The sequence below is a fragment of the Condylostylus longicornis genome, unplaced genomic scaffold (genome assembly GCF_029603195.1).
Source record: "Condylostylus longicornis isolate FDR11 unplaced genomic scaffold, ASM2960319v2 ptg000107l, whole genome shotgun sequence".
Lineage (NCBI taxonomy): Eukaryota > Metazoa > Arthropoda > Insecta > Diptera > Dolichopodidae > Condylostylus > Condylostylus longicornis.
In genome coordinates this window covers 795,346-811,859 of record NW_026578075.1, presented here as the reverse complement: position 1 = coordinate 811,859, position 16,514 = coordinate 795,346, and the positions used below count along the sequence as shown (strand labels likewise).

The 16,514-nt window shown below is 28.1% G+C and overlaps 4 protein-coding genes across 4 annotated transcripts; 3 read left to right on the top strand and 1 right to left on the bottom strand.

The window, feature by feature from the left end:
* The first annotated feature begins 2,952 nt into the window (after positions 1-2,952).
* Positions 2,953-5,089, top strand: LOC129614388 (uncharacterized). The gene is made up of 5 exons (XM_055528962.1): positions 2,953-3,014; positions 3,384-3,414; positions 3,487-3,554; positions 3,610-3,814; positions 3,881-5,089. Exons 2-5 carry the CDS (start codon positions 3,388-3,390, stop codon positions 4,922-4,924), a joined length of 1,344 nt encoding a protein of 447 aa, XP_055384937.1. The 5' UTR covers positions 2,953-3,014; positions 3,384-3,387; the 3' UTR covers positions 4,925-5,089.
* A 915-nt stretch (positions 5,090-6,004) lies between these two features.
* LOC129614339 (conserved oligomeric Golgi complex subunit 7) lies at positions 6,005-8,885 on the top strand. The gene is made up of 8 exons (XM_055528898.1): positions 6,005-6,144; positions 6,221-6,319; positions 6,406-7,092; positions 7,147-7,357; positions 7,414-7,685; positions 7,741-8,259; positions 8,320-8,554; positions 8,617-8,885. Exons 1-8 carry the CDS (start codon positions 6,142-6,144, stop codon positions 8,787-8,789), a joined length of 2,199 nt encoding a protein of 732 aa, XP_055384873.1. The 5' UTR covers positions 6,005-6,141; the 3' UTR covers positions 8,790-8,885.
* A 565-nt stretch (positions 8,886-9,450) lies between these two features.
* On the top strand, positions 9,451-11,424 carry LOC129614273 (U4/U6 small nuclear ribonucleoprotein Prp4). The gene is made up of 5 exons (XM_055528802.1): positions 9,451-9,765; positions 9,828-10,739; positions 10,806-10,953; positions 11,015-11,143; positions 11,201-11,424. Exons 1-5 carry the CDS (start codon positions 9,530-9,532, stop codon positions 11,345-11,347), a joined length of 1,572 nt encoding a protein of 523 aa, XP_055384777.1. The 5' UTR covers positions 9,451-9,529; the 3' UTR covers positions 11,348-11,424.
* On the bottom strand, positions 11,425-13,971 carry LOC129614272 (titin homolog). The gene is made up of 3 exons (XM_055528801.1): positions 13,111-13,971; positions 12,888-13,052; positions 11,425-12,785 (listed from the first exon to the last, which is right to left on the bottom strand). The coding sequence occupies exons 1-3, from the start codon at positions 13,870-13,872 to the stop codon at positions 11,517-11,519; spliced, it is 2,196 nt and encodes a 731-aa protein (XP_055384776.1). The 5' UTR covers positions 13,873-13,971; the 3' UTR covers positions 11,425-11,516.
* Positions 13,972-16,514: the final 2,543 nt, after the last annotated feature.

Here is a 16,514-nt window from a genome sequence, read left to right as displayed (position 1 = left end):
ACTTACGGGCGTTATCTCAGCAAAAAAGCTTAGAAAAGTGATCCAAGATTATTCCCAAACCTCCAATACAATGTCTTTTCATAATGTTGCTTAATTTATCGCCTTTTACCAATTCTTTTACGAATCCATCTCATTGCTTGTAATTTATTTTTCAGCCTACCACGCGGTCTATTGCTCTCCAAATTTTTTCCGGTTTCCTGTTAGTAAGCTAGTTTTAAACTAAGTTTTACGTTAATTGTAAATATGATTAATTAAAAATGTAATAAGTTTAAAAAAAAATAAAACTCGTTGTTTATGCTTTTTGTTTATTTATTACTACTGAAGGTTTTCGTATTTTTGCAGCGCATTATATAATATTTCTATTATTTTGATTTTAAGATTTAGTTCGTCTGCTTCGTTAATCTGTAAAAAAAATGTTATATCAATACAAGTTTCTTTAAAATAATATTTATTCTGTAGTATACATACATTAGTACACAAATCTAACATAGCTTGAAAAAAAGTCTGCCATCCACGCATTCGGCTTTCGGTGCTTTCAACTTCTGTTAGCGGTAAGAGCACTGATGATGAGGGAACTGGTGGCTGGACCACTGGCGGTGGGATCGTTCGTGGTGGAACCGCCAGCAGTGGGACCACTCGCGGTGGGACTACTGGCAGTTGGACCACTGGCGATGGGACGGCTGAAGTTGATCGCGATGCACTTTGTTATGTATAAATATATAAAATTATTTATTTTCGAAATATTGAAGAAATTCTAAACTTACTTGAGGCTCGGGTCATCATTAATTTTACCAGATGATTCATTTGGATTTTTTACTCTACTTTTTAAATTACAAGATAATCTTACATTTTCCTTAATGGTATTATTAATAAACCTTAATAAACCTTAATAAACCGAAATTATGGATTTTGATTTATTTTATTGAATTGGAATTTTGAAAAATTACCTTCTTGTATTTAATGAACGATTTTGAATCTTTTTAGTTTTCATAATTGTTTTTAAATTGTCCTTCCTTGTTTCGGTGTCTTTAATCTGTTTTACATTAGTAGATTTTTTACCTTTACCTATATAATGCTTCCATTTCATCTTTAGCTTAACTTAAATTTCTTATCAAAATAATTATTCCAGATTGTTTTTTTTAATTTTTATATTTGAATAATTGCGTCTTTTTTCTGCTTCCAATTAGCCAGCAAACAAAATATTAATTTTGATTTGTAAAATCGTTTTGTTTCGAAATAGTTCAGTGCTGCCTTTATACATTTCAAAGTTATAATACATACATATATAATTCATATTTAAAAATATTATCTGACACGAGATGGCTATGTATTATATTAAGCATTTTTAGAACTTCTATATTGTCAACAACTACTAAAATCGAATGATAGATGTCTCTGTATTATTATTTTATTTTTATATTATTGACTTTAATAATTGCTTTACTATCATGATAATAATATAGCGAATAAATAGTGTATCACATAAAAATCATGTAGGATGAAATCAGTCGCATTCATACACTTGGTCCGTTTGAGTCGCATACACTTCGTCGAGTCGGTTGCGGCACAAGCAAAATGCACGTAAACTACCCAATTTGCATTGGAAAAACACCCCTTACGGCAATAATGTGCACATTCCAAGAGTAACAACCTCTTTTAAAAATAAGGCCATTTTCATACAAAAAAAATAAAGTTATTAAATTTAAATAATTTAATTATAAAATTTAAATTAAAAAAAAGGAATCTAAACAAAAAATAAATTCAATTTTATACAAATCACTTGCTTTTTCGTCAATATTATCACATATTTATTTTTCATTTCGTTTTCCCCCAAAAATTTTTTTTCCACCTTCGTAGACCCTAGCAGATCTTCAGGCACCCCTGGTGGACAACATGGACCTCTTTTGGAAGCACTGTTCCATACCTACTCCTTGAATCATATAAGTAATAGAATTTTTACAAGGATCTAAATGTTTTTTTTTTGTTTAAGTTTCTTTTCTTCTTTAAAAGCAAAACAAAATAAAAATAACGACAATAATGAACTTTGAAAAAATACATACATACATAGGTTATGTGAGTCACATTTATACATAGTTTTTGATAAATTAAATTGAATTACATGCAGAGTTGCCAAATTGTGGGAAATTTCCTATTTTAAGAGAATATTGAAGCCTCGATGGGAAATATGCCAAAAAACGTGGGAAATCTTTTCATTTTATTATATTTTTTTTTTTATTTCAGTTTCTCTTTTTACTTTTGACCAAATGCATCTTTTACTTTTGATGAAAAATAAAAAATCCTATTATTTATTTTGAAGTTCTTAAACTGATGTAGCTTTACTTATATTTGAAAATATCTGTTGTAAGTTATCATTATTTAGTTATGCAATTGAAAAAATTATCAAATACGTATTTTATTTAAGTACAATGAGTGTAGATGTATGGGTGTAGGTAAAAACTTCCTTAAAGGGTATTTATATGTGAAAAATAAGGTTTGGTAGGGGGAAAAAATGGCAATTTTTCAACTAAATGTGGTAATTTTAGCAAAAAACAGTTGGTAACACTGCTTATACGCATATTTGATTTATTTATGTCTTATGAATTTATTCTCTCATTTAAAGCATGTGTTTAATTTACTCAGTTTAAATATTTCTCTATTTTCGACTAAAGAAAAAAACAAAAACACTACCCCTTTTTCGGTTTATGCCTTCAAGCAGAAAGTGTCATCTTTTAAAATTTAAATGATATTAATTTATTAAACGAAGAAATAGGTTTGACAGAAATTTAAAAAAAAAAAATTATAAAAGTTTTTGAAAAAGAAAAAATATATAGAATTTGCCAATATAGAAAACTATTAAACAGTTAATAACAAAAAACTATAAAATTAGAGAGTTAAAAACAATTTTTTTAATAAAAAACAAAAAAACTATTAAAATTATAAAAAGAACACAATAAACAATATTTTTCAGTTTATTCACACAAAAACTTATTTTTTTAGTACAATATTAATAAAAGGTAAGTAATATTAGCATTTACTATTTATTTTTTTATAAATTTTTTAAATAGTGCGTAATACAGCAATCTCACCTTTCCCGTATAAAATCACCACGATCTAAATAAGTCTCTGAGATTCTAATACCATTTTCTCCTCGTTAAAAGATTTAAACTTTTTAAAATTTTTTTTTTGTAAAAATGAGTCTCCTGAAAATTCACAATGAGGATTTAATTTTCTTTACAAAAATGAGATATTAAATCGTTTCACTTATTTAATTGTAAATTTTCGGTCCCAAAAACGATTTTAAGTGAGGTATTACACTATTTTAAAAATCTAATATTTTTATATTTTAAATTTAAATCTAATCGAATTATGTTTATTTCCTTCAGAATAATGACATCAAATTCCAGTTCTAAAAGTGTAAGTATATTTCTTTACTTCTTTTATGTTCAATAATAACTTCTTTTAAATATTTAAAATATATTTTTTTAGTTTAACAAGTTAACCACTAAAGGCCGGCGGATTATTCAACACGAACAATTTGAGTTCATATTTAAAAGGTACGAGTTGTAGTATTATGTTCTGTATCAAGATAATGCAAATTTTATTTTTTAGACACAACATTTTCTACGATACATATAAATGCAGATCTTTCCACAAAGAAAAATGCCCTGCATTTATAAACGTTTTTAAAAATGGAAGAATAGACAAAGGAGCCGAGCATAATCACGATAGCCCTAGCATGGATAATGCGGTGGTTGAAGAAGCAATAAATAAAATGAAAAATGGTATTATACTTTCGTCGACCACCACAAGTTCTGTAAGTTATACTAAACGGCATATTATAATATAATAATATTGAAAACAATTTTTTTCTTATTGTCAGGTGATTAGGGATGTGATATTTGAAATGCCGTTAGAGGAGATGTCTCGTCTTCCGTCAGAAGAAAGTTTAAAACAAACTCTAAGGCGGCACTTCAACAAATATTATAAAAAAAATTCTTCCGGCATGCCTGAAGATCTCGTAGAACATATGTTGTATGATTCAGGTATGTCAGAAGAAAACAGGGTACTTATTTTTGGACATAAAGAGATGGGTGCCGCCTTAGAGTCATCCGATATTTGGATGGCTGAAGGGATTTATACTGCTACACCTACACCGTTTTACCAGTTGTATGTGCTGCACTTTGTAAAAAATGGTGCAGCACATGCGGCAGTTTTCGGCCTGCTAACTGGTAAGACGGTTGAAATGTACACCAAATTTCTTCAAGTAACAAAAGAAAAATTTAACATTAGTAATAGAAGTCGGGTTGTATTAGTAAATTTCGAGAGCGCGGCAATCAATGCTTTTCAAGCCGTTTTCCCAGAAAGCCGATTACTGGGTTGCTTTTTCCATTTTAAACAAGCAATTATAAAATCTCTTCAAAGATACGCTTTGAAAACAAAATACGAAAAAGACCCTCAATTTCGCAAAAACATTAAATTGTTCTTTGCATTATCAATGCTGCCTCTAGATGACGTCAAAAAGGGATATGAGGCAGTTTCCAAAGAAATTGCAGGGCAAGTTGCCTGCAAAAGGTTCGTAAAGTATTTTCATGAAACGTTTATGTCTGGTGGTCTTTTTCCTCCAAGTTTTTGGAATCATAGACAATCAGTTTTAGAAGGAATTCCAAAAGCTACAAATTTCATTGAAGGGTGGCATAATGGATTAACTTATAGTTTTGGTTTGCGAAAGCGGCCTCTTTTTCAATTCCTAGTGACCCTGCACAAAGAAATGGAGTATACGCGAACAAAATTCCATAATCCATCACCACCTTCAAATAAGAAAAAGCTCATTTTAGCAAAAAAGCTGAAAAAAATGATCCAAGCTTATGATCCCCAAACCTCCAATACAATGTTTTTTCTTAAAGCTGTCACCTACGTTGTTTAATTAATCCCTTTTTACTTAATTCCCATTGCTTGTAATTCACTTATTTTCCATTTTCATCCAGTAAACGGTTCGCTGCTCTCGAAATTTATTAATATAGTCCGTAAGTAAGTAAGCCAGTTTCAAGCTTGTGAATATTTTTTATTGTATAGTATGTAGTTAGTTTTAAATTTGTGTAAATATAATTTATCGTATAGATTAGGATTACGTTAGTTGTAATTATAATTAACTATACACAAATTTTAAAAAATAACTCATTTTTTTATGCTTTTTGTTTATTATTTATTATTACTAAGGGTTTTTGTATTTTTCCAGGGCATTTGCTAATAATTCTAGTGTTTTAATTTTTTACAATTAGTTCGTTTGTTTCGTTAATTTGTAAAAATAATGTTATATCAATACAAGTTTCTTTAAAACAATATTTATTCTGATTTAAAAAAATTCTAACATATACGCTTTCGGCTTTCGGTGCGTTCAACTGCTGCTAGTGGTGAGAGCACTGATTATGAAAGAACTGGTGGCCGGACCATTCTCAGTGGGACCACTAGTTGTATTTTATTGTATAAAATTGTTTTATTGTATAGCTGTTGTAATTTTGAAAAATTAACGATTTTCGAATATTTTAGTTTCCACAATTGTTTTTAAATTGTCCTCCTTGTTTTGGTGTCTTTAATCTGTTTAGCTTTGGTACATTTTTTACCTGTATCTACATAATGCTTCAATTTCATCTCTAGCTTAACTTAAATTTATTATCAAAATATAATTATATTTCTATAAAAAATAAATATTTTAGATTGCTTTTTTATTATCTATTTTAAATAATTGCGTGTTTTTTCTGCTTCCAATCAGCCAGCAAACAAAATAAATAATTTTGATTTGTCAAATCGTTTTGTTTTAAAATAGTTCAGTGCTGTCATTATATATTTTGAAATTATGAATTATATAAATAATATCTAAAGATTTTATCTGACACTAGATGGCTACGTGTTATGTTAATAATTTTTAGAACTTCTATACTGTCAACAACTACTTAAATACAATGACAGATATCTATGTTTATTTTATTTACTTTGAAAATTGCTTTGCTGTCACAAAAAAGGTTCTTAAAGTGCAGTCCATCGAGTCCATCACATAAAAATCATTCCGGATGAAATAAATTACTCAGGTTTTTAGGAAAAAAGATACAATTTCAAATATTTGAAAAAATATTTCAAGACAAAATGGTAAATATAGGAAAAAATTGCAAATTTATTGAATGTGCTAAAATATCAAAGATTATCGCATAAATTTTGATTTCAGGATTATTCAATGTTTGAAGCCTTTGCAGATGACAACTTTGATATGTTCGAATGGGTTGATTCAATGTATAGGAATTCGGATAAGAGAGATGATAAAGAAGTAGGTAACTAACTGCCTTATGTAATTTTGGTATAAAATTTTAAAAATGATCTAGAAATTTAATTAAATTCATGATATTACTTAAGGAATTCTTAGATGATTTAATTGAAAAATTAGAATCATATTCGGAGGAAATAAATGCTTCACTTGAAGAGTCAGCAAATCAAATTATAAATGAAATGCCACAAATGATTAAAGATACAAATAATTTAAAAATTGAAGTGAAAAATTTAAAAAAGCAAATTAATGAACTTGTCGCAAATTTAGAAGTCCCAGTACAAAATAACGTTTGTATAGAAGAATTAAAGAAATTAGATGAAACAATACAAAAATTACAAGCAACAAAAGAAGGGTTAGAAGAATCTGATGGCTGGGGAAAACTATTAACTGAACTTGAAGAGTTATTTGAAAAGAATGATTTATTTAAAATTAGTGAAAAATTAAGTAGCTTGCAGAAATCATTACAAGCACAAGAGAAATTACCCGGTCAAAATGAAAGAGAATCCCAAGTTGAAGGTTTTAAAAATCGATTGGAGGCATTAGCTAGTCCAGCAATTGTTCAATCATTTTCAACTGGTGATATTGAACAATCAAGAAAATTTGTTGATATATTTAAAAAAATGGATCGTATGTCACAATTATTACAATATTATAGAACAGTACAGAAAACAACTTTGCAGCAACATTGGAATGAAATTTTGGGTTTGTCAGTGAATTCCAGTAGATTTATGAATGATTTTTATGAATTTCTTGCAGAAAGTTATCAAAAACAAGTTTGTATTTATTTTTTTTTCGAATCTACTTTTCTCAACAAAATTTTTTTGCAGTTTAAATGGGTTAGTCAAGTATTCGAAATTGATGGATACGATCAACCGTTACTTATATTAACTGAAATTTTACCGGAATTACAACCAACTAGAGAAACTACGGTATTAGAAGCTTTAAAGCAATCCAATGATAAACTAGAAGTTCTTAAAGAATTATCAAATGCAAATATTCATTTTGGTGTTCTATTAAAAAATCATTTTGAAAACACTTGTAAAAACATTAGTCTAAATTTATAATTGTAATATTAACTTATTGAATATTTTTAGATAATCCAGAATTTATTCAACAAGAAACTCTATCACGTGCAATATTTGATTATTTTAATACATTTATAATTCAATATTCTTCAATGGAACAAACTTATTTATCACAATTATTGAATTCCTTAAATCAAACTCATCAAACGATACCTGCTGAAACTATTCGATCTTTAGGTAATGCTAATAAAAAAATATTTGAATGGGCTGATGATGCTGTTAAACGTTGTGAAAGCATCACCCAAAATTGTGCAATATGTCCTTTAACAAATGTTTTAACTGTAAGGTTTTTCGTGTAAATTGTTTGTAAATCTTACAGAAATATTTTTCTTTCAGTCTATTTTCAAAAATTTTGTACAGAAATACAAAAGAGCTCAACAGCAATTAGCTGCACATAGAACTGTTGAACAAAATTGGTCTTTGTTACAAAATTGCATATCATTATTACAAAATTTTGGTGAATTTTGTGTTGCTCTTCAAAAATTTGAATCTTCACTGGAGGATAAAATTTTACAAACTTATGATATACATAAAAATTCTCCCAAAAATATATTTGGTTATCGTTTATTAGAGAAACGTTATGTGAATGAATTGAAAAAGATGAATGAAAAAATAAAAACTGGAAAAGAAAATATTTTGGTTGAAAGTGATGGTTATTTTATATTATTCGATAATGTCTTTGAAGCTATTAAACCAGTATCTGATGATATTCATGATACAACATTATCTATTGTTTTCACACCTATTGAAATTCAAATGCGAAATATTCATCCAGATGAAACAACAGGTGGTGTATCAACAGGTTCAATTGATTTACCCGATTATAGTTTTTCTCCACAAGAATTTATAACTCAAGTAAGAAGTACCGTGTTATTTCTAAAAAGAAAAGAAACTTATATCAATCAAATCTTTTAGGTTGGACAGTATTTATTAACTCTTCCTCAACACTTGGAACCATTACTGTTGTCTCCTACTGCTGCACTTAAATTTTCATTAGAAATATGTGATAAAAGATATCACGAGAACATTCCAAGCGCAGATATTCTTTTAGCATTGGTTGTTGAAGAATGTTGTGTTTTATATCAAAATCAAATTCTTCAAATGAAATCTGTGAATAATAAAGCAGCCAAACAGATTGCTATTGATATTGGTATAAGAAATATTTGATAAAAATTTTAATTACTTATTAAATCTAAATTTTATAATTTTAAGAATATCTTGGTAATGTATTAGAAGAATTGGGTTCTAATACTACGTCGCAACTGCAGCAGATTGCTTTATTGTTAAGAGCTTCACCAGAAAATTATTTATCTACTAGTTCAGGATGTGAACCAAGATTGGTAACGGCAATCAGACAAATGAGGCATATAGTTTCTACAGAATAAAAGTAATTTTATATCAAGCATAACTTTTGTTATTGAATATGTTTGGGTATTAAAAAAAATAATTATTTAATAAACATAGTTTGTATTTAAGAAACACATGTTTCATGAAATTGTCCACATTGGCATTATTTATTTTTGTATATGGGATACAAAACTATTAAGATTCTCATTATAATTGTGATCTGTTAAAATTTACAAAATTATGCTCGAGAGTTCTAATTCATTCAATTCTTCAATTCTATATGTTAAAATATTTCCATTATGACCGATTTCAGCTTCTTTGTTATTATTGTTCAAAAATGAACTTCTTCAATATTCATTTTAAAATTTGCATCTTGATCATTTTTAGATTTATCTCAATTTTTGGTAGATATCCATTTTTTAAGGTTTAAATAGTCTGGAATTGGATAAAGTAAAAGTTCTTACAATATTTCAAAATTTGTTTGTTTAATAAATGGTATTTTCAAATTTTGACATAAATATTAGTCTTTGTATGTACATAATGTCGCTAACGCTTCTGCACTTTCTGCGTTTTAAGGTTTAAGAAATTATTTTTTTACGTTAACACGGCTTAAAATATTTTGACAATAATGTCAAAAGTAATTAACGTCAATTTTTTAAAACTGACATAACCTTAAAAACGTTTTAAAATTGTAAACAATCAACAAAGAACAAACAAAATAATTAGAATATTTTTTTTTTTATTTTTTTTTTGTAATAAATCTTTAATTAAAAAAAAAATGTCTGATGATGAAGAGCTACAATACATGAAAAGAAATAAAACAATCCATTATGGATCGTTGGAAGAGAGTGAAAGGAAAAAACAAGCTTTAGAAAATATTGATTCTGATGATGATTTTGGCCCTCCAGAAGCGAAAAAGCCAATGTTAGCAGCAAATATTCCGGCTTCACTAAATACAACTACTATTGGAAATGTTCAAGTTTCGAACGATTATTTTGACATAGAAAATGAGATGTAGGTTTTATTTTGTTTTATTTTTTATTATGCAATTTAAATATATTTTTATTAAATTTTAGATCAAAAGATAAGCAAGCTTTATTAGAAGAGTTCGAACGGAAAAAACGTGCACGTCAAATTAATGTCAGTACTGATGATAATGAAGTTAAGAAAAACCTTCGGCAGTTAAATGAACCAATTTGTTTTTTTGGTGAGGGTCCTGCCGAACGCAGACGACGTTTAAAGGACTTATTAGCCAGTTTGGGTGAAAATGCTATAAAACAAAAGCAACATGAAGAAGAAGAAAGAAAGCAATTACAAAAAGAACAAGAAACAACTTGGTATCACGAAGGACCAGACGCATTAAGATTAGCTAGGCTATGGATAGCAGATTATTCATTGCCAAGAGCAAAAAATAGACTAGAATTAGCGAAACAGCAAGCTGAATTACCAGCTGCAACCAAAGCTGGTCGTATGGTGGAACTGCAAAAAAGAATACAATCTTTAGTTCCATTATGCAGTCAAGTTGGTGATACAAGACCAGTTAGTGATTGCACATTTAGTGACGATTCAAAATTATTATTAACCTCAAGTTGGAGTGGATTATGTAAATTATGGTCCGTACCTGAATGTAAAGAGTTACAAGTATTGCGAGGTCATGTGGCTTATGTGGGCGGTGTTTGCTTTCGACCTGGTGTTTATTTTGATGAAAAAAATGAATGTTCTATGGCTAGTGGTGGTCATGATGGTGCTGTGAAATTATGGTCATACGGAAGTGAAGAATCTATAGCGGATATAACTGGTCATATGCCGTCTAGAGTTTCAAAAGTAAAATTTCATCCTTCTGGTAGATTTCTGGCAACTGCCTGCTATGATTCTTCATGGCGCTTATGGGATTTACATCAAAAACAAGAAGTTTTACATCAAGAAGGTCATGCGAAGTCAGTTCATTGTTTAGCATTTCAGTGCGATGGTAGTGTTATTGTTACAGGGTAATAATATTAAAATAAATTAAAAAATAAATGGATAATTGCTGAAATATTATATTCTAATTTTAGTGGATTAGATGCATTTGGTAGAGTTTGGGATTTAAGAACTGGTAGGTGCATTATGTTTCTGGAAGGTCATTTAGGAAATATATACGGTGTTGACTTCTCTCCAAACGGTTATCATATTGTTACCGGTAGTTGTGATAACACTTGTAAGGTAAGTTACCCTTTGCCTTGTAAAACATACATATATGTAGTTAATACTATAATATATTTAGATTTGGGATCTGAGAAAACGACAACATGTTTATACTATACCTGCACATACAAATTTAATATCGGATGTTAAATATCAAAAAGATGGTGGAAACTTTCTTGTTACAGGAAGCTACGATAATACAACAAAAGTAAATTAAATAGATCTCGCTTTTTTTTGCTTTATCAACGTATGTTAAATATTTTAGTTGTGGTCCAATAAAACGTGGCAACCTCTGAAAACGCTGCAAGGTCATGATGGTAAGGTAATGGCTGTAGACATATCACCGAATTCACAATATATTGTTACAACGTCTTATGATAGAACGCTTAAATTATGGGCACCAGAAAACTAACATTAAAACTCTGTCTTAAATATTAAAAATGCCAAAATAAAGTTAAACAAAAGAACGTGTTAAAAATAAAATTTTAAAACTTTATTCATACTTGAATATACAAATAATTATTTAACAATGATCGTCTTATGATTCTATTCGCAATTAAATTTACTCAAATTTGTTTAATTTATAAAGAATCAACTTTAATTTTCTTTGATGGAGAGCCAAATGTATTTTTATTTGATTTTTCCTTTATCATTTTTGTTAAAACATCATTTATCGATTCATTTAAACTTATTTTACGTTTTCTAGATTTTTTTTTGCTAATCTCTTTTGTGTTCTTATCATTGTTTGCTTGAATTATTAATGGACTACAAAGTTCTTGACTCGATTTCATTTCTTTGAGCTTGTTTTCCATAGAACTTTTTAAAATTTCTGCCATTGAGTTTTCCAAACTATTTTTTTTCTCTTTTTTCTGTAATTTATTTTTTTTCGTAGATTTACTCACATCGTTCAATAGATTTGTCTTTGTTACTGAAATTTCTAATCCAAAATTGCTACTTTCTGATTCACTAAGTTTTTTCCTCTTTGATTTCTCTAAAATTTCTTTAAACGCCTCGTTAAAACTAGTATCTGATGCTGATTTAACCGAAGATTTATCACTACGCTCAGGAATTTCCTTTTGGGTTGAATATGCAGGTGACAATTCTACTATTTTGCGTTGTAGTATAGTATTAGCCAAAACAGCATTCATTTCTTGAGTTAAACTTATTTTACGTTCTTTTTTTCTTTTTGAAACCGTATTGACATTTTGGTTTGAAGGAATAGAGTTTTCTAAATGTTCATTAAATAGATCTTCACTTTCATAACCATTCATTTTGATTGGAGTTTCGACTTCAGTCTTGATTTCCGATTTTACTTGCTGATTTTTTTTAACTGGCGTTGTAGATTCAATCTTAAAGGAATTGGTTTTATCATTGCTTTCTTGGTAAATTGATTGAATGAACTTTTCATCGTCAGATTCATATTCTCTTTTGATACTAGTATGCGCAATATGTTCTTTATGCGAAATTGTATGAAGAGGAAATTCATTTTGATTGTCTGAATCAGTACTGTCGTCTAAATTAATTAGAGGTTTCTTTTCGGTATTAGGTACAAGATCAGCGGAATCTTCTTTTACACTTTTTATTTCATTCAGTACATTATTTTTATCACCTTCTACATCCGATGAACTGGTATAAGCGGTCCCAATCCCGTTAATTTTAGTGACAGGTTTTTCAATATTTTGAATTTTGTTTTGTGTATTTTTATTGTCTTTATAAGAATACTCATTGTCGGATTCTGAAGATGAGTCACTTGTCTTATTGTGTTTTTTTTGTTCCCCCGATACGAGTTTAGAATTGACAACATCTGCTTCATCTTTTTCATAGTGATCCGATTTTATGTTTTGGCTTTCCTAAAAACAAATTTCAGATATAAATCTATTGTTTTGAATTACAAAAATTTGTGCATTTAAACAAAAATTATAAAAATATCCTGTAAAAATTGAACATCTTACTTTTTGTTTCAAAATATTAGATGAAGTAATATTTTTTCCATCACTTTCAGATGATGAACTATTTGAAGCATCTTCAAACCTAACAGTTTTTTTCGAATCATGTTTGGGAGAATTATTTTGCTTCGCAGTAATATCGGAACTAAATGATTCAGAGTTTAATTTTTTCTAAAAAGCACAAAAATTTTACCAAATTTATTATTTTATGATTAACATAATTACATACTCGCTTTTTTGGTTCTTTAAGTTTCCTTGCTTCCTCTTCATTTAGGTAGGAAAGTTCAGAAAAAACAATTTCCTCATTTTCGCTGTCTGCAAGTATTTCACAAGCACTTTTTTTTTCTTTTTTCACTTTCTTTTGATTAGGTTTTTTGAATAAACTATTTTCATTATCTTCGATTTCTTCATTACTATCATCATCTGCAAACTTGATAGAATTTTTAGCTTTTTTAATAGATACTTCCTTAGCCATAAGTTCACCTTCAATATATGGCATTGTATTTTGTAAATCAAAATTTTTAATTCGAAATTCTATTTCAGAATTCAATGCTATTGACGATTTATTTACAGTATCCGACAATCGTATTGGTACACTGAAAACCCTGTAAATTATTACACCTATTTGTCGTTGTGATATATGTTTGACTAATCCTTGAACAACAGAACCAACTTTTGGTTGGAACACGTAGCAATCAGCTTGTATATTTATGTGAATAAATGAATCATCAAATCTTATTGCTCCAATATCACCTAAAACTTTAATATTTCTAATATCCAATATAATTCCATCTAAATCCGTATCATATGATCCGATTTTTTTCTCTGATATTAATTTTAATAAAGTAGCTTTAAAAGATGTCAAACCATACGGTGGAAAGTTTAAATGCAATCTTTTATTTATTTTTTTAACACATGAATTTTTTGATTTTGTGTAATTTTCTAATTCAGCTGCTGTGTAACGGATGAAATCTTTTATTCTTCGTACCATTTTAAATCAAATATACTAATGGTGAGTTTAAATATATGTACAGAATAATTGAAAATATCTACTTAAAAATATAACTTCATAAAAATTTATACTGGTCCAGTCGCACGTGTATAAGAAAAAGTTAAAATGAAATTAATCTAAACAAAAATAAAGAAACGTCAGAAGAAACATCTTGAAGTTTCAAATAATGTCGTTTTTGTCTTATTAAAAGTTTCGTAAAGTTCAGAAGCGCCATCTATTGCAAAATCTTACAGATTTAAAGATTAAAAATATTAACGAACAATATTAATTTTGTTTGAAAAATTATTGAAATTTTTCAGAAAAGTTTACATTCAAAACGAAATTTTTATATGGGCAGTGTATAGAACAGGGTTGTGTTTATGCCGTGTCATATTTCATTAGTGTTTCTGTTGGGACAATGTTTCTTTTATTTTTCACTTATTTCCTGCAACAGTGATATACCTCAAGAAATAAAGTTTTTGAGTTATTTAAACAGAATAAGCGCTTAAACAATTTTTTGCGCAAAAACATTTTTTTTGTTTTGCTCAAAAATTTTTCTCTGTAATGAGAAAAATATTATATCATTTTAATCTTAATTATTGCTCTTAAATTTTTAAATTATTCAAATGGTAAATTTTGATTATGTCAGTGTTGTAGCAAATTTGCGATATTGTACCTGAGTACATACATGTTCATTTTTCAGAAACGCTATTGCCGAAACGTATGTAGCTTGAGATTACAAAAAATCAGCCGTATTTGTGTCAGCCATGTTATGTATGTAGGGTTAGGATAAATATGGAAGAAGTTTCAATTTTTGAATTTTACTACTCCAATTTAAACAAAGTGCAAATTTTAGAACTAAATTATGAATTTATATTATAAGCTAAGCACTATATGAGATAATTTGTAATAGTGACATAAATTTATTCGAATAATTAAAAAGAAAATATGAAACATGCATATGTATGTACATGTGTTCCTAATCTTGAGGTAAATTCCGGGAGCGAAAGAATTAAAAATTGAACAATATAATTATGAAAAAAGATGTCACAGATTATTTGATTATCAGCATTTCCCAATCACAATTTTTGTAGAAATACAAGTTTAAAAGCATTGCTACTGCGGTTATAATTTGCATCAGCTGTGAAAATGATTTCAACCTTAGATTAACCTTTATGGCAAGAGCAGTTAAATTAATCTGTGTTCCTATGTATACGCATACTGTTTACTGAAACTAAATATTTTACTGAAACTAATTGAAGGAAGACTACAGTAATTTAAGTTTTTTAAGGAAGACTACAATTTTTTTTTAAGTTTTTGTATACACATTACAGGAATTTCGGGATTACAGGTTAAGTATCTACCTAAGTATATACAAAAATGTATAGAAAGAAGGCGATTTTAAGAACTTGTCTTGGTTTTAGTTAATGACGCACTGTGCTTTCGGAAATTTAAACTGGGTACAAATATTTTTAGATTGTGTTTCTTAAAAAATATGCGTATGTATGTGTATCTCATGTGTATATTTTTCTTATAATGGATTTTGTTTCAATAAGTTAAACATAAAAGGAGAAAATTTTTTTAGGAATTCGTTTTTTTTCTCGTCTCAATGCTTAATTGGAAGGATGAATTCCAACTATAATCTTAATATAATGTATTAATTCCTATTTCGCTTAATTGTAAGTACATACATATGTACACGTATAAAAATGTGTTTTTTTTTTACAGTATGTAGAACTTATAACGTATCTTATCAAATTTTTTCAACCTAATTCTTATGTTATGTATGCTGAATGATATTGCCATTTGAACCGCAAAGTATTAAGTTGGTTTCTTTAAAAAGGAAATAATAAAAACTGAATGAGGAGAGCAGTGAAATAAAAAAAAAAGTCAAAGAAACTGCATTCAAATTTCGCCCTTAAAACAAAAATAAAATGGAAGGGGAAACGGAACAGGAATAGAAAACTAAGGAAAACTGAGTATGTATCGTACCGTACTTCAAACTTTTGAAATATTTAAAAGAAAATTAATCCTTAGTGAGAAGAGATAATAAAATTTTAGTATTTTTATTACTAATTTTGTTGCTGTTAAAATTTTTTTTTACATTTTGGGGATCAACTAAAATTCCCCTAAAGCGAATTTATGTAAATTGTTTTTACTTTTTCATATATTTTTGGTTTACTTTGAAAAAAAAAATTCCTTTTTTTATTTTATTTTGTTTTTATTGTAAAATTTTCTCTAAACTTACGATTGGTTTCAATCATTATGTTTGTTATTATTTTATTTTATTTACTTTTTGTTTCACAATATAATTTTCTTTTTTGGTTTTGTCAAACATATTCAAGGTGTAGTGAAATAAGATCGACTGAAATTTGTACTATAACTATTTGACTATGGTGATTAAAATTCAAAATCATTTTGAAAATTTTCGTTAGTCAACCAAAAAAATAAGTAATAATTACTTTAAACATTGGAATTTGAATCAACAATTAAAAGATATTGAACGAAATTTATTTATTTTTTTAATTGGTATTGTGTAGTGTCCTACGCTAACTTTATTAATTTCAGTACTATACTACTGAACAAGCTCAGGCGCTAAAGACGCTAAATACATGATTGGTTAACTAAATGGGTTGAGTGAT